The sequence below is a fragment of the Anarhichas minor genome, unplaced genomic scaffold (genome assembly GCF_050575085.1).
Source record: "Anarhichas minor isolate MPS153535 unplaced genomic scaffold, ASM5057508v1 ptg000004l, whole genome shotgun sequence".
NCBI lineage: Eukaryota > Metazoa > Chordata > Actinopteri > Perciformes > Anarhichadidae > Anarhichas > Anarhichas minor.
This window is the reverse complement of record NW_027466450.1, coordinates 4,031,152-4,050,958: the sequence shown is the minus strand read 5'-3', so window position 1 is coordinate 4,050,958 and position 19,807 is coordinate 4,031,152. Positions and strand designations below refer to the sequence as shown.

The 19,807-nt window shown below is 42.8% G+C and overlaps 2 protein-coding genes across 2 annotated transcripts; one reads left to right on the top strand and one right to left on the bottom strand.

Moving 5' to 3' along the window:
* The first annotated feature begins 2,210 nt into the window (after positions 1-2,210).
* On the top strand, positions 2,211-7,562 carry nxpe3 (neurexophilin and PC-esterase domain family, member 3). Its single transcript, XM_076106919.1, has 6 exons — positions 2,211-2,631; positions 3,723-3,923; positions 4,115-4,896; positions 5,289-5,359; positions 5,471-5,689; positions 5,784-7,562. Exons 2-6 carry the CDS (start codon positions 3,831-3,833, stop codon positions 6,323-6,325), a joined length of 1,707 nt encoding a protein of 568 aa, XP_075963034.1. The 5' UTR covers positions 2,211-2,631; positions 3,723-3,830; the 3' UTR covers positions 6,326-7,562.
* Positions 7,563-7,819: 257 nt separating this feature from the next.
* On the bottom strand, positions 7,820-18,516 carry me3 (malic enzyme 3, NADP(+)-dependent, mitochondrial). Its single transcript, XM_076106918.1, has 15 exons — positions 18,365-18,516; positions 17,719-17,951; positions 14,899-15,032; positions 14,341-14,490; positions 13,890-13,965; positions 13,632-13,793; positions 13,374-13,477; positions 13,187-13,296; positions 12,401-12,498; positions 12,145-12,258; positions 11,940-12,045; positions 11,274-11,416; positions 10,565-10,738; positions 10,272-10,370; positions 7,820-9,624 (listed from the first exon to the last, which is right to left on the bottom strand). The coding sequence occupies exons 2-15, from the start codon at positions 17,944-17,946 to the stop codon at positions 9,463-9,465; spliced, it is 1,860 nt and encodes a 619-aa protein (XP_075963033.1). The 5' UTR covers positions 17,947-17,951; positions 18,365-18,516; the 3' UTR covers positions 7,820-9,462.
* Between the last annotated feature and the right edge of the window lie 1,291 nt (positions 18,517-19,807).

Sequence of the window (19,807 nt, the reverse complement as noted above, 5' to 3'; positions counted from 1 at the left end):
TTATTGTTATTTGGTTTGTTGAAATGATGATTAATCACAGCTGTGCTTGTCCTCCTATGACTACCAGTAGGTAGGCCTGATTAATATTCACGAGTTGTTGACAGGCCGTGGTTGAAGAAGTATTCAAATCACTAACATGCCACAGAATCAAAATATGAAATTACAAGTTAGGTTCTGCTTTGAAAAGTTCACTTGAGTATTAACAACAAAATGTAGGCTGTGTAACGTGTGCACTATTATGTTCAGGTCATTGTTATTGATGTATTGATATGCAAGTGGTACAATGATGTAGAGGTTGAGCTAATTTGAACAATTTCATATAGGTTTGGCAGTTTAATAGTCCCACTCCTCCTTTGGAGTTGTTATGAGCGATGCAAAAGCATCATGTTGTTTTGGTGACTTCCGCTCCTCCATAGAAAGACTTTAAACCAAATGCACTCTTGCCACAGGAAAGGCATTAATCATTGATAATCTTAAAGCAATTAATGCAATTATTGTTTCCACACAACACCCATTGCACTCGATGTCAATTCCATTTGGCCAATCACGGTTATTGTGCAGTAGCTCATAAACACGCTTATATTATAGTCATCAATGCCATTGATAATCTGTAACAATGGATCATATTTTATAAATTGAATATTTTATTAATTTTCTTGCTGAAATGTAGTGAATTAGAAGTATAAAGTTGGCATAAATAGAAATACAAAAGTTATGTACAAGTACCTCAAACCTGTATTTAATGGCTCTACTTTTTCTTCAGGCGTGTTTCTTTGCGCGTGGATAAACGGCCTTACTCACGAGTCGCTTTAATTCCGCTTTTATGTGCTCAAGTTTTACATGACTGACCACCAGAGGACGCAGCGAGGCTGGACCACCCATCAACCCGACCAATGGGGCTGTTTTTCTCCCATCGTGATTAGTGGGTGCTCTTAGTTACCGGTGTGCGAGTTTAACTGGTTTTGAATTAACTGGTTTATGTGGGAGTGCCTGAGGCAGATGTGTGGTTGGAGTGGCATTTCAGGACCCACGTAGAATAAACAGGAAATAAATATTTCGATCGTTTCGCCTCTGTCTTTCACGTAGTTTCTACGGTTTCTTTTGATAGAATATAAACGGAACACTTTGCTGGAAAATGTACTACTCGTTCGCGAGGCTGTGGTTGAGATTCCGAGGACGCATAACGAGGACCAGAGTGAATGACAAAGTTGGTGGTAGGTGTCGATGCCTGTTCAAAATACTTACGTCAATACAAAATACTTACGTCAATAAATCATTTAAGAAACGCTCTGTTGTCCGTCTTATATTTGTATCATATATCGTTATCAATCTCATGTCAAGTCGATTTGAGACCGATATACCTGTCTGTGCATCCATACAGCCTGTGAGTTAAACATATGAGCTCAAACACCGCGTACAGATGACTGTCAACTGTGGGAAGCTGTGATCCACCCAGATTAACTTGTGATTCAATTTCTGTAGGCTATCTCACATCGCTTATGTTTTATATTAAAGACTACGGACATGCATCTTATGTTAACGATATTCTACACTGTGCAGCACACATTCATCCAGATTAGACATGACTGTAACTCTCGTTTTGTTACTAGAGGGTTTAATGACTACACGCAGGGGTTAGGGTGTCTGTTGAAACATTACGATGGAGAGGCTTGTTGGAGTATTAATTTAGGATTTCGACAGCATTACCACGACCAATTATCCATCTTCATTACGAAAATAAGATTTGTTGTCTGGTGACATAAAAATAGTCGAAATATGCATCATACAAGAATCGAACCGTTGACCGACCCATGATGTCTAAGTGTCATCTGAACTACCACTGAGCCAGTAGTTATTAAACCCTCTAGTAACAAAACGAGAGTTACCAGTCATGTCTAATCTGGATGAATGTGTGCTGCACAGTGTAGAATATCGTTAACATAAGATGCATGTCCGTAGTCTTTAATATAAAACATAAGCGATGTGAGATAGCCTACAGAAATTGAATCACAAGTTAATCTGGGTGGATCACAGCTTCCCACAGTTGACAGTCATCTGTACGCGGTGTTTGAGCTCATATGTTTAACTCACAGGCTGTATGGATGCACAGACAGGTATATCGGTCTCAAATCGACTTGACATGAGATTAATAACGATATATGATACAAATATAAGACGGACAACAGAGCGTTTCTTAAATGATTTATTGACGTAAGTATTTTGAACAGGCATCGACACCTACCACCAACTTTGTCATTCACTCTGGTCCTCGTTATGCGTCCTCGGAATCTCAACCACAGCCTCGCGAACGAGTAGTACATTTTCCAGCAAAGTGTTCCGTTTATATTCTATCAAAAGAAACCGTAGAAACTACGTGAAAGACAGAGGCGAAACGATCGAAATATTTATTTCCTGTTTATTCTACGTGGGTCCTGAAATGCCACTCCTACCACACATCTGCCTCAGGCACTCCCACATAAACCAGTTAATTCAAAACCAGTTAAACTCGCACACCGGCTCTAACGCGCTAACCAAGCCGCTGCTGTCTCCTCTCCTCCGGCCTCACCACCCTCCTCCGGCTGGATAACGATCCGACTCCGACATCATGACAATCTGTCGACGTAATAACGGGTAAGTGTAGCATTGCACGGATAAAGCGCCTGCATCGCCAGTGTAAACGTTACCTAATATGGGTACGGTGGTATGAGTGGTATTATGGTATTAGATACGTGTCGGAATGTGCACACATGTACCGACAATAGGCCAGTTGTTATTCCCTCCGTCTCTTTGTTGTTGCCGCTGCAGCCATTCACATAATAGGAGCAGCTGACCGTACGAATCCGTTCATTTCTCAAGATGGAAGATTTCCCTAAAAATGACAACCAGACAACAGTCATCAGTGCCTTTTTTTTTAAAGCGTTAGGCCCTATATACAAATCTGCTTTAAATCTGCTTGTTTTAACTTATGGAAATATAAGCGTGTTTATGAGCTACTGCACAATAACCGTGATTGGCCAAATGGAATTGACATCGAGTGCAATGGGTGTTGTGTGGAAACAATAATTGCATTAATTGCTTTAAGATTATCAATGATTAATGCCTTTCCTGTGGCAAGAGTGCATTTGGTTTAAAGTCTTTCTATGGAGGAGCGGAAGTCACCAAAACAACATGATGCTTTTGCATCGCTCATAACAACTGCTAACCTCCAAAGGAGGAGTGGGACTATGGAGCATGTGTTAATTGTTATAGTGTTATATGGCTCCGATGCAGGCAGGACAAACAGCCACTTAGTGCCAGAATAAGAGAGTAGTTATAGTGTGTGTGTGTGTGTGTGTGTGTGTGTGTGTGTGTGTGTGTGTGTGTGTGTGTGTGTGTGTGTGTGTGTGTGTGTGTGTGTGTGTGTGTGTGTGTGTGTGTGTGTGTGTGTGTGTGTGTGGAGAAAGCATAGTATATAGTTTTTGACGTTGGGACTAAACCACCTAACTGTATATAGAGTAGTTAAAAAAACTAGCTCCCTCTCAACAATATGTGTCGGTATTAACACTCGCTTCATGTATAATTACAATCGTGATACTTGTGTACTTTTACTTAATCAGCAGAATAAAGCATCTCCAAGGCAGACAACACGGAGGTGCAAAGACTGAATGATTTTCACGTGTTTCTTTATTATGGTGAATAGAAGACGTGCTAGTTTTCTGTTTCTTCATCCTTCTCGTTGACAGAGTTCATCCGCCAGCGTCGGTCGCTGACGACCAAATGACGCCATCATCGTCGGTGTGACAACATCGAGTGAAACAGGGCCTGATCATGGGAGACAGAACAAGGTCACCATGTGCCGATATCTGTCCAAATATGCCCTCATCTTCCTCTTCCTAGCCCTGTCTGGCCTCATCTTCCTGCTACGCAACATCCACACTGTGGAGGTGAGAAGTGGGCGACACGTGAGGGTTTTCTCAATTACCTTTAAAGAGTGGGGGAGTGGTTCAGGGAATGGTGCCGGGAAGAGGCTTAATTAGGCGCAGCTGAAACCCATCTTGAATTGTGTCTCTCTCGCAAGAGTTTGTTACAATAACATTCACTGATACAGAATTAACTCTCCTCCCCTTTTCTTCAGAACTGGAACTGCCACACTATTTCAGCCCTCTACCAGCTCCAGAGCAGGATCCAGTCATCCTTCGTCCCAGCGTATCTCCCCACTTTTCATCACAACCGCACCTTCTGTGCCCATCTGGGCCAGAAACCCTTTCCCGAAGATGAACTGGAAGAGCGCTACCTGTTGGACTCCATCGTCTGGCCCGGGCCTCCGCCTGGCTCCACAACAACCGGCCTGCGCCAGACCAGTGACCCGGTGCACAGCCTGTTCGCCATCCTTCCCACTAAGGGACGAAGGGAGTGGCATGTGGGTGACGAGCTGGAGGCCCTCGTCCAAATGCATGACTTCCAGGGTCGTCCTAAGCACTACGGTGGGGATTTCCTTTTGGCCAGGCTGCACTCCCCGGAGCTCGGAGCAGGTGTAGCGGGTAAAGTGCTGGACCACAGGAATGGCTTTTACTCCGCCATGTTCCCGCTCCTCTGGGTGGGGTCTGCACAGGTGGAGATTACGCTGGTGCACTCCAGCGAGGCCGTTGCCGTTCTGCGGCGGCTGAGGGAGGAACGACCAGATCGAGTGTTTTTCAAGAGCCTGTTCCGCCTGGGCTTCCTGTCTGAAACGACTATGTGCAACATGTGCCTGCCCTCTGACCAACAGCCGCTGTGCAACTACACAGACCTTTACACGGGGGAGCCCTGGTACTGCTACAAGCCTAAGATGCTCAGCTGTGACACCAGAATCAACCACGCCAAAGGAGGCTACCTGAAGCACCTCATTACCAACAAAGAGGCATTGCTCTTCCAGAGGTTTGTGTTTTTATAGGTTGTAATATGACACATGTTTGTGTTGTAGTAAAGGCTGAGTCAGTTATTGCTTGTTGCCTGTGTAGCCAAAGTGAAATCGATTACTCCTTCAGTTTCCAATAAACTATAAACACATAAATGAGCCACAGTGTAGCACTGGGTGACATTTTCCTTTATTATGATGCACATCCGTCCTGATGCAGGAAATTATTATAAAAAAAAGAAACCAACACTAATGACCTGTTTATAAAGCTTTACATTTTCAGTATTCAGTATTTAAGGTGGACAAACGCACTGTCGATTTTGATCTTTTTTTCATGGGATTAATAGAATATCACCAGACCCAACCGTTACCATTGTTTTAACACTGTTCAATTCTGTCGCTTTTGTCTTAGTGGCGTAAACATTAAAGTTCGCATACACGCTTCAGGACCCGACAGAATCAACGTGCTGCCTCCCAGGAAAGGTATGCTATGCCTGCAGAGTAACGTTTGCTGTTGGTGCCTCATGTGGCGTGCTTTGATTCATTCCATTCATTTTGATCTTTTTCTCTGCACCCTTTCTTGCTTTGTATCAGAAGTAGAGGTAGAAAACAGCAGCGTAAACCCAGAACCTGGTAAGCTGGCGTCGTCCGGATATTTCTACGAGGACTCGTGGAGGTCATTGAGTGGTGTTACAATGCGCCCGTTCAACGACTCCTCTGCCATCACTCAGTGTCTGAAGAACAAGGTGATCAACATGTACGGAGACTCCACCGTCAGGCAGTGGTTTGAGTACCTCATTGAGTTAGTACCAGGCGAGTGATGTCTTCTTGTCTCATCTTTTAGTTTCAACCTCTGCACTCGTGTATCTGTCTCACTGCAACTTCAATCTATCCCATCTTCCCTCAGGATTAAAGGAGTTCAACCTGCACAGTCCTAAAAACGTTGGGCCTTTCATGGCGGTGGACAGCATCCATAACATTCTCTTGAAGTACCGCTGCCATGGCCCGCCCATCCGCTTCTCCACCGTCCTGTCCAGCGAGTTGCGGTACGTTTCCAACGAGCTGGACGGCCTCTCGGGGGGTCCCAACACCATCGTGGTCCTCAGCGTTTGGGCCCATTTCAGCACCTTTCCCGTGGAGGTGTACATACGGCGGCTCCGTCACATCCGGCGGTCGCTGGTGAGACTTCTGGACCGAGCGCCGGGGACCATCATTGTGATCCGCTCAGGCAACCTCCAAGCCCTGGACCAGGAGGTGAGCCTGTTCAACAGCGACTGGTACTCCCTGCAGCTCGATGAGGTGCTCAGGTCCATGTTCAGGGGACTGAACGTGCTGCTGGTGGACGCCTGGCAAATGAGTTTGGCACACCACCTTCCTCACGCCCTCCATCCACCTCAAGTCATCGTCAAGAACATGATCGACATGCTTTTGTCTTACGTTTGCCCGTAGAAGATATGGAAGAAGAGTGACAATAGTGGATCTTGTTGAAGGAAACTGAGGAGTTAACTGTGTGAATCCATTATCCAGATGTTCCCCAAAGCTACACACCTTTAAATACTGTCTTTACTGAGAGACTTCTAGACTTCTAGTACTGATCTCTGTTTACCTGCCTCTTCGATTTAATTTTCAATCCCACGAAACTCATTTTATTCTGAAAATGCCAAAGACTTTGGGACAGTGATTGTTTCGTCCCATCTGCTTTTGTTGCCAAAGTGTTTTGTTCGTGTATGCAGAATTGTTCTTCAAGTTGTCCATATTTGTAGTTTGTATTCTTTCAAGGTTGGAGTTTGAACATTTATACATATATTTGTTTGTTAGTTTTGCCAAAGCTGAAGACTCAGTGGGTTCTTATTTTCCTCAGGCTGTTAAGAATGTGTTCTCATGCTCTGATGTGTACCATCAGAGCATGAGAACACATTCTTAACAGCTCACTCATTTATCAGACCATTTTAAATGTTCGGCAAACTACTACATACATGAACTACATTGTTGTTAAATCTCATCTATATATTTGGTTTATAGTTTATACATGTTCTTTCAGTTGTTTACAGTGCAGTTCACTGTCACTCCTTATGACATAACACATTAAAATGGCTGCATTTATTGCACTTTCATCCAAAGTGTCAACCATATTTTAATTATCGAGGATCATCTTTTATATGCTCATCCTTGACGTTTAGCTGGTGACTTCAGACAGCTTTGATAAATGCACATCACTTCAGACGCTGTCACTGGTGAAGTACTTCATGCTGTCACATGTTCATCAAAGGAAGACAGTGGAGACTGGAGTCACCAGCTCTGAGAAAATGTGCCTATTTCCTGTCTAATCCTGTTTGTCTTGTTAGGATTATCAGAGGCAGACTGAGGAGACTTTGTCAGAACGTATACGAGCAGAGTTGCCGTCATGTTTGCGATTGTCAAATGTGTGCTTTTCTATCTGTTAATATGAGCGGTTCTCGTTCATGACGGTATTTTGTCATTTGATTATTCAAACGAGAGGTTAGATCAAGCAGTGAAAGGATGTTCGAGATGGAACTGGAAGATTTATCTATGTAATATTTCTATCACTATATGGGGGTATGATAATTGTGAGGACTAATCAAGATCATAAGATGGTGATGCATCTTGTATCATGCCTTGTCCTGATATTAAAGCCTTTACAGTACAATAAACTAAACCGTTACAATGACGGCATTAAGAGTCACTCATCCGTCTCAGTCAAATCCACAAGACAACGGTTATTATAGATGCTCCCTGTTCTGCTTCCTGTCAGAACATGTATAGCAAACACGCCGAGTCGTACATCACATCCACTCCATACAGACACATTTTAAACATACTTAAAGCAGGTAACGGGTCCACCAGCAGGGAGCAGAGCATCCAAAGTGAACCAGGTAACAACACTGCTTGAGTGGCCCTAAAAAACAACATAAATCACTCATATTTTGTTGACAATTTTATTTAAAAAGTTTCATGTTCCCTTTAAAAACTTCCAGCATATCTGCCAATACTAAAGCTTGCAGAGTATCATGTTCTCTAGGAGTAAAATATCAGATACGGTTCATCAGTAACTTTGGCAAAAACACCACAACAGCAAGAGAGCTCTGTACAAATACCAAGAGAAAAAGACAGCGTTGTATACAACATCAGGATGCTTTTGTATACAAAAACATCCTGATGGTGACACTAAATCCCCAACAATGCTTCCAAACACATTCAAGAAGACAGAAGTGCCTCCCACTAAGAATAACTGACTCTCAAAGGGAGGCAGAGAAGGAGAAACAGATTGTGGAGTGTTCTTACATCCTGTGGGCAGATAGATAGGAGTGTACAATATGAAGAAGCAGCTATGGAGCCAAATAAGGCTTCTTTGCAACTCACCGAACAAAAAGAGGTTTTAACTCAGAATGCGGAGCGGTGTAATCCTGAGGCCACACAGGAAGAGGCACTGAGAGTTCCTGTTCAATTTCTATCTCGTTTTTAAAGCTTCAGAATGAGTCCTCTGTTGATTTGTGGAAAGACAAGACGAAGCATTGTGCGTTAATGTTGACCACTGCACTCTTATTGTTATGCAGCAGCTCGGATTCATCTCTCAAAAACAGATTTTGAGTCACTGCGAGCGCTAAATATGACAACATCTCAGCAGCATAATCTAGTGGAAGGAGTGTAGTTTAAGTTGCAAAGATATATAGAGGTCACGCTTATGATATTTGATATGCTGTTTATAAGTGCGTCTATTAAATATTTTACTCAGTCAAGACCTTCAATCAGGTTCAGAGAACTGATGAAACAAAAAGTACAGTTCTGAAAGAGGAAAATACAACTTACTATAGACCAGGGGTGTTTCTAGGATTCAAAGAAAGGGGGGGGCTTAGCCCCAAGGGGAGTGGCATGTTTGCGCGGTTTTTTTTGGGGCTCATTTGGGGCCGCGGATATCCATTGTTTCAGACAGTTCATAGATTGGTTCAATCAGAAAGAGGGTGATTTTGCTCTGTAGTTTTGCTTGCATTCAGTATATGATAACACAAGAGACAGAATTTGAGGGTCATAGTGAAATTTGACAACACAAATATGAACTTTTCTCAAATAAAGAATATCCGCGTCACTCCCAAATCCTAATTCTTAAAGGGACCGCACACAATGGATGGAGAATGGACCGGACAGTGTCAACTTTATATCGTTAAGTATGATGATAGGCTATTGGATTGTAATTTGAAGGGGGAGAAAACATACAAACCAGAACACACGCACATATGTAGCATGTTAGAGTTATAAATAACTTGTCCATGTGAGAAACAATAGTTTAATTTAATGACACCACCAAAATAAAAAAAAAAATTTTTTTCTTTAAAGCCAATAATGGCAAATTATTTGGGGGGCTGAAGAACATTTGAGGGGGGCTTCCCCCCTAAGATAGGCCTAACGACGCCCCTGCTATAGACTTACTATAACTTATAAGTGAAAGAGAGAAACAAAGAGAAAGCTAAAAAGGCAAGAATCATTGGCAACGTTTCTGAACGGAAACGATGCAGAAGTTGTACACGACACCACGTCAGCATATCGAGTTGAGAGAGGGAGAGTCGGGATCACACGTCCTGGACGTTCATGGCCTCCTGTGGCCAGCTGTACGAGTCCAGAGAGAAGGAGTCGTAATCTGGACTGTAGATGTGAGACAGAACAAACGCCTCCTTGTCTTTAGGCTCAGGGTACAGGGAAGCCATGTTGTGCTTGTATGCATATTCGACAACCTGGCAGAGAAGGAAACAGAAGGAAAAAGGGGTAAAGAATATGCATTTGTTATTTTCTTCATATAGATTCTTAATACAAGTTATGGGATCAATCACGAACAAAAGATTTTCTGCCAAAGATGACACAGGTTTTGGTTATTTCGGAGGAAATATTTCTGTTTTCCCGTTAGTTTCACTGTTAAAGTGGAACTGATTTTAAAAAGGTGATGTCACGTACCTCAGTGCACCAGTCAGGATTTAGCAACAACTGAACTAGAATTGAGTGTCAATCAAATCAGATCAACACAGTTCTGATGAAGATTAGCTGAGTTTATGAGTGTTAAACTCTTAATAAATTATATATAAAAGATGTTTTTTTTAAATCATGAATATTTAGTTTGAATTTTCTTTTTCCTGATAGACTTTAGTACCAGATACAAAAAACAGAATCTCTTCAAAATATAAATCAGCTTTAGCAGACGCTTATCTACATTTTATTGAATTAAGTAATAAAAAGTTTTGAAAATAATATCCTCACATCTTAACACTTCCCAATCACAGTAGTTACCCACAAAGTCACAACACAAACACCTTCAGCGAAACAAATTCTAGAAGACACACATTCCATTGTGAGGAATGAGGGCCGACCACACAGAAAGATCACTTACCTTCACTGCGATCTTGAAGGACACCTCTCTTATGGAGCTGAGAGGAGGATAGAGTCTTCCCTCGGCCAGGTGCTCCTCTGTTACCATGTCCGCTATCGCCTGAAACAACGGAGGAGACACGAGGTTAAAGGAAAGTGCAGAAAGAGAGGCCTTAAAATACCATAAAAGATGCAACTGTGTACAAAAGGGTGTAAAATCCTTATTGGTTGGAGTTGACTCTTCAAGTATTTTTATTCAGAACTCACGCCCTCATAAATAAATGTTAATGCATCATTAATATGTGAAGACGATACCTCTGCTGTGGTGAGGAAGATGTCGTCAGATATGTGGCGCACTCCGCAGGCAATAACACCCAGAGCAACTCCGGGGAAGACGTAGGCGTTGTTTCCCTGGCCGGGGTAGAAGGTGCGTCCGTCAGCCAGAGTCACTTTGTCGAACGGACTTCCGCTGGCGAAGATGCCGCGGCCCTGAAGAGGAATAGAAAACACAAAGTGTGAGTCACTTCTGTAAAGACAACAGGAAGATATACAAGATATCGTTTTGCTGAAAAGGCAAGTTCTGTTACCACATTGAACGTTTTTTTGGGAAGTTCTTACAGAGCCTCTGAATGTCTTGTCAGATGTAGACTAGGCCTTGGTGTCAAACTTTCTAATGTGTTTACGTTTAGAAACCTCCAAATCTGTCCATATCTGCCAAATGACAGCTGTATTCAGTTCTACGCAATTCCACACACAAGAATTCCAGCAGAGGGCAGCAATGTGGCTTAAAAAGAGAGCAACACATCAATAAAAGCACAGAAAAAAAGACGACCACAAGCAAAAATAACACAGATTTAATTCATAAACTGGATTTTAAAATCTTGTATGAGGTAGGATATGTATTTAGAGGGGTTATTTTTACATCTCAAGTGGACACACACACACACACAATAGCATATTTGTGTGAGAACCACTGAATATAAGCTAAATAACACCTTCAATCGACAGTGAGGCAGACAAGTACCTCTGTGAGCTGGTAGCACTGCTCTGCTGTGCACTCCGCCTTGCTGGTGGGATTACTCAGGGCAAAGATGATCGGCCTCTCGTTGAAGGACGCCATGTCTTTGATTATCTTCTCAGTGAACGCTCCCGCGACAGCAGCAACTCCTTCATGTTCAGGGAACAGAACATTAATGACTTCAATGTCACAAGAAACAATGTGAATAAAAAGGTGCCATTTCAGACCACAAGGGTCAATTACTGTCAAGCAAAGAATTACAATCTCAAAATTGTAGTTACTTTAACCTCTGGATCGGTTTCTACTTTGAATTATTGTCTTATAATTTCATAGTTTTGATTAAAACTCTGAGCATGTCTTCCAGTTCATCCCACATGCAGTGTTTGAATCTAGACCCATGAACACTAACGTACACATCTGAAGTCTTTGAGAGAGTTAGTTGATTTGGAGGAAATGACCAAGTAGTTATTGTGCTGAGCAAAGCTGGAGCGACAAAAAAGAAAATAAAAAAAAAAATAAAAAAAAAAAAAAATAAAAAAATCACCTTCAATAGGTTTCTCTGTTTTTCCACAACTGATGACCATAAATGGATGAAACAAACAATGAGAGTTATAAAGGAGTTTTACTTTAACACCGTTAAGAACCACAATGTGACCTTCCAGGTAGACTCACCAATGATGGCAGTGGGTTTGACAGTGTGCACCACTTCCTCCAGGGTCTTTATGTGCGGGTGATCGTGAGCGAACTCTTCCTTCTCGTGGTTGAGATTGCCTCTTCCCTAAAGTAGTAGTAGAGTAAAATGTGTTTTCTTTCTCCGTTTGGTGATTGACACACACACAGTTGATATCTGGGAAAGCTGAGCAAGTGACAGATTTACCTTCACGATGAGACCTTTGGAGTCCACCATCCAGATTCTCTTGGCAGCTTCTTCTCTACTTACTCCCTCTTTGGCCATGGCCATCATGAGCAGGTGAGCGATACCCAGAGCAGCCTGGCATTAAAAACAAGAAGAAAGAAAATTCTTCATCGACCTCGGCTTGTTTTAAGTGCGTCAATTGAACGCGTTCTGGATTACAGACAGTTATTTGTCATTCTGAACAGAATCAAATCCAGTGGGCAGACATTCTTCTCACCTCGCCCGCCCCCTGGAACACCACGGTGTGGTCTAAGAGTGTGCTCTTGGTGATCTTCAGAGTCGCTAAGATCCCGGCAACAGCTACTGAGGCCGTGCCTGAAGAGAGACAATAAAACACAATGTCATTTAGATGAGTGGTTTTCTGTTGTGATACTTTAAGGTAAAGAAATTATCTTCCTGTGGCCGCTCGTCACTGGTTGCATATTTCTACCAGTTGTATCAACAATAATATAATTTTGTGTTGGAAATATTTTTTTTTTGCTTCCCTATTTTGATAATCGCCTCAGGAGCCCTCACATTTATCTTGAGACCTCGGGGTCTCCACCCCCAAAATTGTGAACCAGTTGATTTAGATCTCATATGAAAAATATGTGCATCATCACCATACACGTTATTGAAAAACATGAAATGTGTAATTCAGAAATATAAAGCTGATTTTAACATTTGTTGAGTTTGTCGGGAGTGATTGTCTCATATTTAGTATTTTTTTATGTTCTAATATTTGAGTGTTTTCATGTTGTATCATTTATCATGCTTATAGCGTTTACTGCTTGTTGCAGCGGTTGTAGTACAATATTTGTGTGTTTTCTTCTGCTTTATGTGTATAATGTCATCCTCACACCAGCAGTAGTAAGAGTCGGAGTAGTTATAAGAGGACTCCAGCAGGGGGAGCACACGGCTCCTTTTAATGGACACCTCATTTCCTCCCTGCACTAGTTACACAAACGATCTGAGGAAAGTTTGTGTCTGTGCATCTTCATGCAGACACCGAGTGTCTAAGTACCCTGGATGTCGTCGTTGAAGGTGCAGTATCGATTCCTGTATTTGTTGAGGATGCGAAAGGCGTTGCTGTTGGCGAAATCCTCAAACTGAATCAGACAGCTCATCCCGTACCTGCAGAGCGACAGAGTGATAGAGTCACACATCAGCAGTCGCTCGCACGTTCTTCTGTCCGTCGTGTTTCTACTGACTTGTCCGTCACTGCCTGCATGAACTCGTCGACCAGCTCGTCGTACTCCTTTCCTCTGATTCTCTTGTGCTTCAGTCCGATGTACAGGGGGTCATCGAGCAGCGCCTGGATCAAAAATCAGCCAGTTAATCAATCAATGAGAGACAACTTGACATTACCTTTCTGTTTTACAACTGCTCAAACTCCTCCGATATGCCTTATCAAATACCAACTGATAAGAGTCAGATATGAAGTGCTGCAGATCTTTGATCGAACACACCTGGTTGTCAGTGCCGACGTCCAGCAGCACCGGGAGACACTGCTGCGGCCGCACACCACCGCAGGCTGTGTAGAGCGCCAGCTTCCCGACAGGAATGCCCATACCGTTGGTTCCCAGGTCACCCAGGCCGAGGATACGCTCCCCGTCTGTCACCACAATGGCCTGCAGGAGAACACACATCAGTAAAATATGAATCATACAGTGATAGTTTCCCAGGCATAAGCAGCTGTGTATGTGTGTGTGTGTGTGTGTGTGTACCTTTATGTCTTCCTCAGGCCAGGAGTTGAGCATGGTGGCGATGTGGCCTCTATCGTGGATGGTGATGAAGAGTCCTCTGTAAACAAGTAGGTTTCAATTATAGGGCGGCAGTATTGATTTGATGATGCACGTTTTTGATCAGTTTCCTGCATGCTGCTGGCTTTCATTCACCCTACACAATGGTAAAAACTGACACACTAATGTTAAATAAACAAATAATGATTTGATCTCTTCTCTGTCTTTTACCCGACAATAACAATGAAATTCAGATTAAACTCAAACGACACCGTGTGTTCTTTGTGACGGATGAAGTTACTCAAACCAGTTTTACGTCTCAGTTTAACTGTCCGAAGCGATATTAACAGAAACCAAACTGTCATTTGTTGTTTCAAAACATGAAAAACGGTCCTTCATAGAGAACGTTAAACCAAATGTAAGGATGAAAAAGTACCGTGGTCTCCTGAAGGCATGGCCATACTGTTGGCAGGCCAGGCCCACAGTGGGAGTGTACACGATGGGCATGAACTCCTCGATGTCAGAGGTCAGCAAACGGTAGAACAACTTCTCGTTCCTGTCCTGCAGCGTCATCAGCAGGATGTACCTGAGACAGAGAGCAAACGTCGCCATTTTTGTTTTTGCTGCAACATTTTCTCTGATTTGTGTTACTTCTGCATGAAATATAGTGAGACGGCGGTATGACAAGCAACAAATGTCTCAGGACAGAATCAAACCAGACAGGCTGCAGTCATCTGATATGAGTCTTAATGACTCGGCCACTGGATGTTGCAGCACAAGTCTTTCATATGACAATAAATAAACTATTAATCACACGACGACTGGTGAGAACAACAGCAGATGGTGACCCGCTAAAGGAGATTTGACCAAACACGTGGGACAGCCCCCCCCCCCCCCCCCCCCGATAGGTTGAGCTCCTTCAACATCTACAGCTGTATTCTTGAACAGCACTTCAGCATGCTTTACTGTAAATGTCTTGAGTCGGTTCCCTCACTTGTCCAAAGGATTGGAACGCGTTTCGTAGCTCTTCATGACCCGCAGCACTTGCACATCCTGGGAGAGGAAGCAGGGGGGCAGCAGGCCGTGGATGCCCAGCTGTAAGCGCTCCTCCAGGGTGAATGCCATTCCCTGCAGAGTGGAAGAGGAGCGGTTATACAACACTGTGGAAAAAAAGAGCTTGCACAGGGCGAGGCCCGCTAACTAAATAAGAAATCAAACAACCCAGACCACAGTGACTCATGTGTTAGTCATCCCAGAATATGGTGGGTTATGACTCATACCCGCACAGCCCAAATACAGTGGTCTTTTTGATGGTCCCCCCCCCAACTACTTTAGCTGCCTTTTTTTTGTATGGGAACACTGGTATGAGAGCAACATTTAAAAAGACCTACAAATGTTTTGTTCACTTAAAGCAGTAAACGAGGCCGAGCTTTTATTGTGGTAAGCAGCCTTGTACCTCTCTGCCTTCTGGTTATGGTTAGTGCTGCCGCTCAGCCGTCTCAAGTTTGGCATTCTTCCCAAAGAGTGATTGGAGGGGAGCGCGACATTTGATCTATTTATTCTGTCCAATAGTGCGGGAGCCTGAGGTCACTCCCCTGTCAGCTTCACTTCTCTTTCCTCTTCCCGGCCGTATCGCTCTCTCCGTTTCCTCTCTACTCTCGCACGGCAGAGGAAACACTGACCTACATGGGGAACAAACTGGCCCTCCTGAGGTCTGAACACATCACACATTACAGCTACAGTTGTTCCACGAGCTGCGTGCTTTCCATTGAGGAGTATTTTGTATATACGGCTGAACACTATACTGTAGGGCTGCAAGCAACAGTCTGCGCAAACAAAAGTCCTGCCTGCCAGAAGTCAATTAAAAGGAGATACTCTGACACACCAAACAAGGAGAGAGAATGCCGGTCTGCACAGCAAACTTTCAAACTAGTCTAACGTCACACATGTAAATGCGTTTACCAAATGTGGTCATACACAGTCAAAGAGAAAGTCACAGATTAACAGAGATAAGGTAAACCCATCAGAGCAAGCAGGTTAAGTAAAGCCGTTAAGGTGACACCCCTAACCAGTAGCTATTAACACATTAAAGATGGAGAGAGGGAGACTACATGTGGGTGGGAAAAGTATAAACTGCTTAACCTTAGTAATGGCTCCAGTCCAAATCTTATCATGGATTACAACATAATAGCATCCCATATAATCACACGTGTTGCTTTTAGATGGTTATGATCTGATTGAGTTTGACATTTCAGAGGTCACTGCAACCAGTTTGCTTGCAGAAAGAAAGATGTTAGTGAATAGGGTTATAAATCTAGCCTCCCTCAATAAATACCGCTCATAAATCCAGTGGAGCCACTCGGTGTCAGTTGGGATTACACCAAGACTGTGTGACGGTGACAACATGTGTGTAAATGTGAAGAAAGGGTTGTTGAAAACGAGTAAGCAGTTACTCGATTTCTAACTGGACCGTTTAGTCTAAAAGTGGAATAATAATCAAGTATCTGATCATTGAAAATCTAAAGCACCTCCTAGACATAAACTATCATTAACTTTTTATTAGAAGATTTTTTTCATCAAAGAGTGGCTTGACTTGCTGACTGTTTCCGCTGAATTGACTTGAGAGTACAGTAACTGCTGACTGGGCGTCAGGAACTGTGACCTCCTATCAACCCAAATGAAAGCAATGAACTCAGCTTAAGTGTCTGTATCTGTCCTGCTATAGCGACGAAGGCAGGAAAAAAAGTATTCCCAGTTTACAGAGTTTAGGGGAAAAAATGCAGTGAAACAAAAACCGTTGAGTCACTTGGTGGAGGTTTGTTTTAGACCAGATCTGTAACTGCTGCAGCTTTGGAAAGAGTATGTTTCTGTCTAACTGAGGGGATATACAATTCAAAACATGATTATCTTAAAAAGCCATATGCGCGATTGATATTTTTATGCTAAATTAAGACAGAAAGCAGGCAGAGACAGACGCATTAAAAGAAATCAACAGAGAGACCATTCACAGCTCCAGATGTTCAACGATTTCACTTAGATAGCAGCTATGGCATTCATGTGTCACTCCTGTGCTGTACCATGTGGTATTTCCATGGTAGTTATATATAGTTTATATATACTGTATATGTACCACCACCATACAACATGGTATAGGGGACATAACGTTGTGTGAACACAGGGTCAGTAAAGGTCAGATTTTCATAGAGTTGTACATTTTCATTTCTTCAAGCTTTAAGACACATTTCATACATAGAGTGTTATATTTGTTCAAGAATGCATTAATCTATGTTTTTTTCTCTTTCCATCAGACCACCAGACCAGTCCTCATGACCTCTGTACATGTGGTGGACTACAAAACCACCATCAGTGTTGTGCTTCAGAAAGCTCCCGTATGAATAGAAGGAATCGTAGCAGCTATGAGGCCTTCAGAGTTGCTGGTATAAATATGTTGTGACGACAGGTCACACGTCATGTGTGAGCTAGATTATTTATAATAAACACGGGAGGACAAGATGCCCAATTATTCTCTGACTGGGAGTACTCTTTAAGCTAAAATACTAACAATTTACTAAACAAATGGAAATCTTTTCTGATATTCTTGTTTTTTCATGACAATAAACTGAATATCTTAGTTGTTGTTCAGACAAAACAAGACATTTGAACATTTTTCACAATTTGCTTGTAGACCAAAATACTATTGTTTGTTTTTTTATACATGCATACAAACAAATGTAGATATATTCTGCTGTTTTGCAATGTTGACATACAGCCAAACATAATGTCCTCACACCCTCACCTATATCATAGAGCTCACCTTATTGAGGTGTGGGTTTCTGGTGATGTCGTAGCCCCGCTTCTTGGTACTAGTGGTGCCCTTGCGACTCGTCCCGGAGTGGCAGACCCGCACAGCCTGGAGAGAGGCCCTGTCGGCGGGCACGCCACCAGCGGGGTGACCCGGGGCACCGGCGAAGACCCTCATCCCGCCCGCCGCTGCCGTGCGCCTGCACAGAGACAGCGCGGCTCTTCCTGGGAGCGAGTTCATGCTGCCTGCGGGGACAACAACGTGCAGTGAGTGTCGGTCGCACCCACCTTCCAGTTCACAAAACGGACGCTCGACCTAGAAACGCCACACATGCCGCCGGGAATAGTACAAGATCCTCGTGCAACGTAAACAACCTGCTTCAAGTGTGAACCTGAACCACAGCTATCTGTGTACAAGCTGAGTCACAGTGCTGCACAAGTGTCACAGAAACCAGTCTTGTTCGTGCAAATAAATATAGTATAAATATAATATATCATGATTCAGCCGATGGTTTCATTGTGTTCGTATTTACATCTTGCTGTGGCAGCTAAGCTAGCTACTGTTAGCTGCTTCTATCATAACTAAGCGTTTCTTTATGCGACATTCTGCGCAGCTGCTAACACTAGCTAGCGTGTGGCTAACATTCAGATAGTCTTACCTGAAGACGGTGTGAAGCTGCTGGGCGTCTGACTTATATCTTTGCCCGGTGATCGCGGTAGCTATCTGTTATCAGTGGATGGCTGTGGGGGGATCGACAGCGAACAGCTGATCCAGGACCCTATGACTTTGACGATCTCACTTCCCCGCTGGAGGACCAATCAGACCGCAGCATGGCGGGCCCACAGGCCCAACCCCCCACCTCCTCTCAGTCAGCAAAGGTTCTTCAGCTTCATCATCTCTAAGTTACTCAGAATGAAACATAATTGTCTTTGAATATATATCATTTTAAAGAACTTGCCTTTATGCTGTTATGATTACTACATTGGCAATACAACATTGGCACTGTTTAACCCTTGTGTTGTCCTCCCGATTGCCATACACCTGTTGTCCTCTGGGGTCAAAAATGACCCCACCTGGTTTGACTGTTTTTAAAGCATACAGTATAAATTATCACCCACCTCTGTGTTTCAACTCCTTAGTCAACTTTATTCCAACTCATTACCTGACATATAAAACATGTCAACATTCATTTCTGCAACATTTAAGCCTCCTGTTACCTTCAAATTTACTAACACCTGTTATCCTGGGGTCATTTTTGACCCCAGCAATTTGAACCTGCAGAACATTATTATAATTAAAATTGCTACCCAAGTTTATGTGTCAGGTACTTAGTTTTTTGTTGACTACCTAAATATCCCTTTAAATAAAACAACCCCCCCCGACACCAAACCCGTATACATCCAGAATCCCTGTTACGGGACTATGGAGAAATATGCAGATCACCATAAAATCTCACTGATTGACCTAAAATTGGAAAGAGATCTTTTTTGGGTGTTTTAATGGCTTTAAATATAACTTTACATGTTGAGTTTGTGTTTACCCAGTTGTCCCCATTAAATTAGGAAAAGTCATTCAATATTAAACCAAAAATATGATGTCTTATATATTTAGAGACGTTAAACATCTAATGGGGTCATTAATGACCCCAGGACAACACAATGGTTACGTTCCATAGAAAACATTGCTGTGGAAAGAAAAGAAAAGGACATTTTTCATCTTTTAGTCATGCACTAACACAAACACCACTGAACTCAGTCCGTACAGTCTGCAGCTCTTATTAATAGCATCTGTTTCACCCTGCTGGCAGCAAAGCTTTTCTTCTTAATCAGACTTGAATGAGTCTTGAGTGTTATTGTACGGTCATGTCTGGTTTAACCTGTTATGATTCCCCTGGGGCAAAAAGTTGCTGTTGTAAGTTCTTATGATGTGTGCTGTGTATAAGCTATTATTGTTACTATTTATAAAGGTATGAATGACAGCTTCACTGTGTTTTGCCCTGAGCCACAGGAGTCTTTAGACTGCATTAGTTTCAGCTGGATGTACATGTTCAACTGGCAACTAAATGTAACATGTAGCCTGCATCAGTGTTTCTCTAATGGGG

Bases quoted from the DNA above. Each gene is read 5' to 3' on its own strand.
- me3 (XM_076106918.1), bottom strand. From the start codon at position 17,946: ATGAACTCGCTCCCAGGAAGAGCCGCGCTGTCTCTGTGCAGGCGCACG. The intron at 13,794-13,889 runs GTACACACACAC...GTTCTCCTGCAG, and splicing joins GGCCTGAGGAAGACATAAAG to GCCATTGTGGTGACAGACGG. The intron at 10,371-10,564 runs GTATCGTCTTCA...CCGTTGTTTCAG, and splicing joins TCTTCCTCACCACAGCAGAG to GCGATAGCGGACATGGTAAC.
- nxpe3 (XM_076106919.1), top strand. From the start codon at position 3,831: ATGTGCCGATATCTGTCCAAATATGCCCTCATCTTCCTCTTCCTAGCC. The intron at 3,924-4,114 runs GTGAGAAGTGGG...CCTTTTCTTCAG, and splicing joins GCAACATCCACACTGTGGAG to AACTGGAACTGCCACACTAT. The intron at 4,897-5,288 runs GTTTGTGTTTTT...CTTTTGTCTTAG, and splicing joins GAGGCATTGCTCTTCCAGAG to TGGCGTAAACATTAAAGTTC.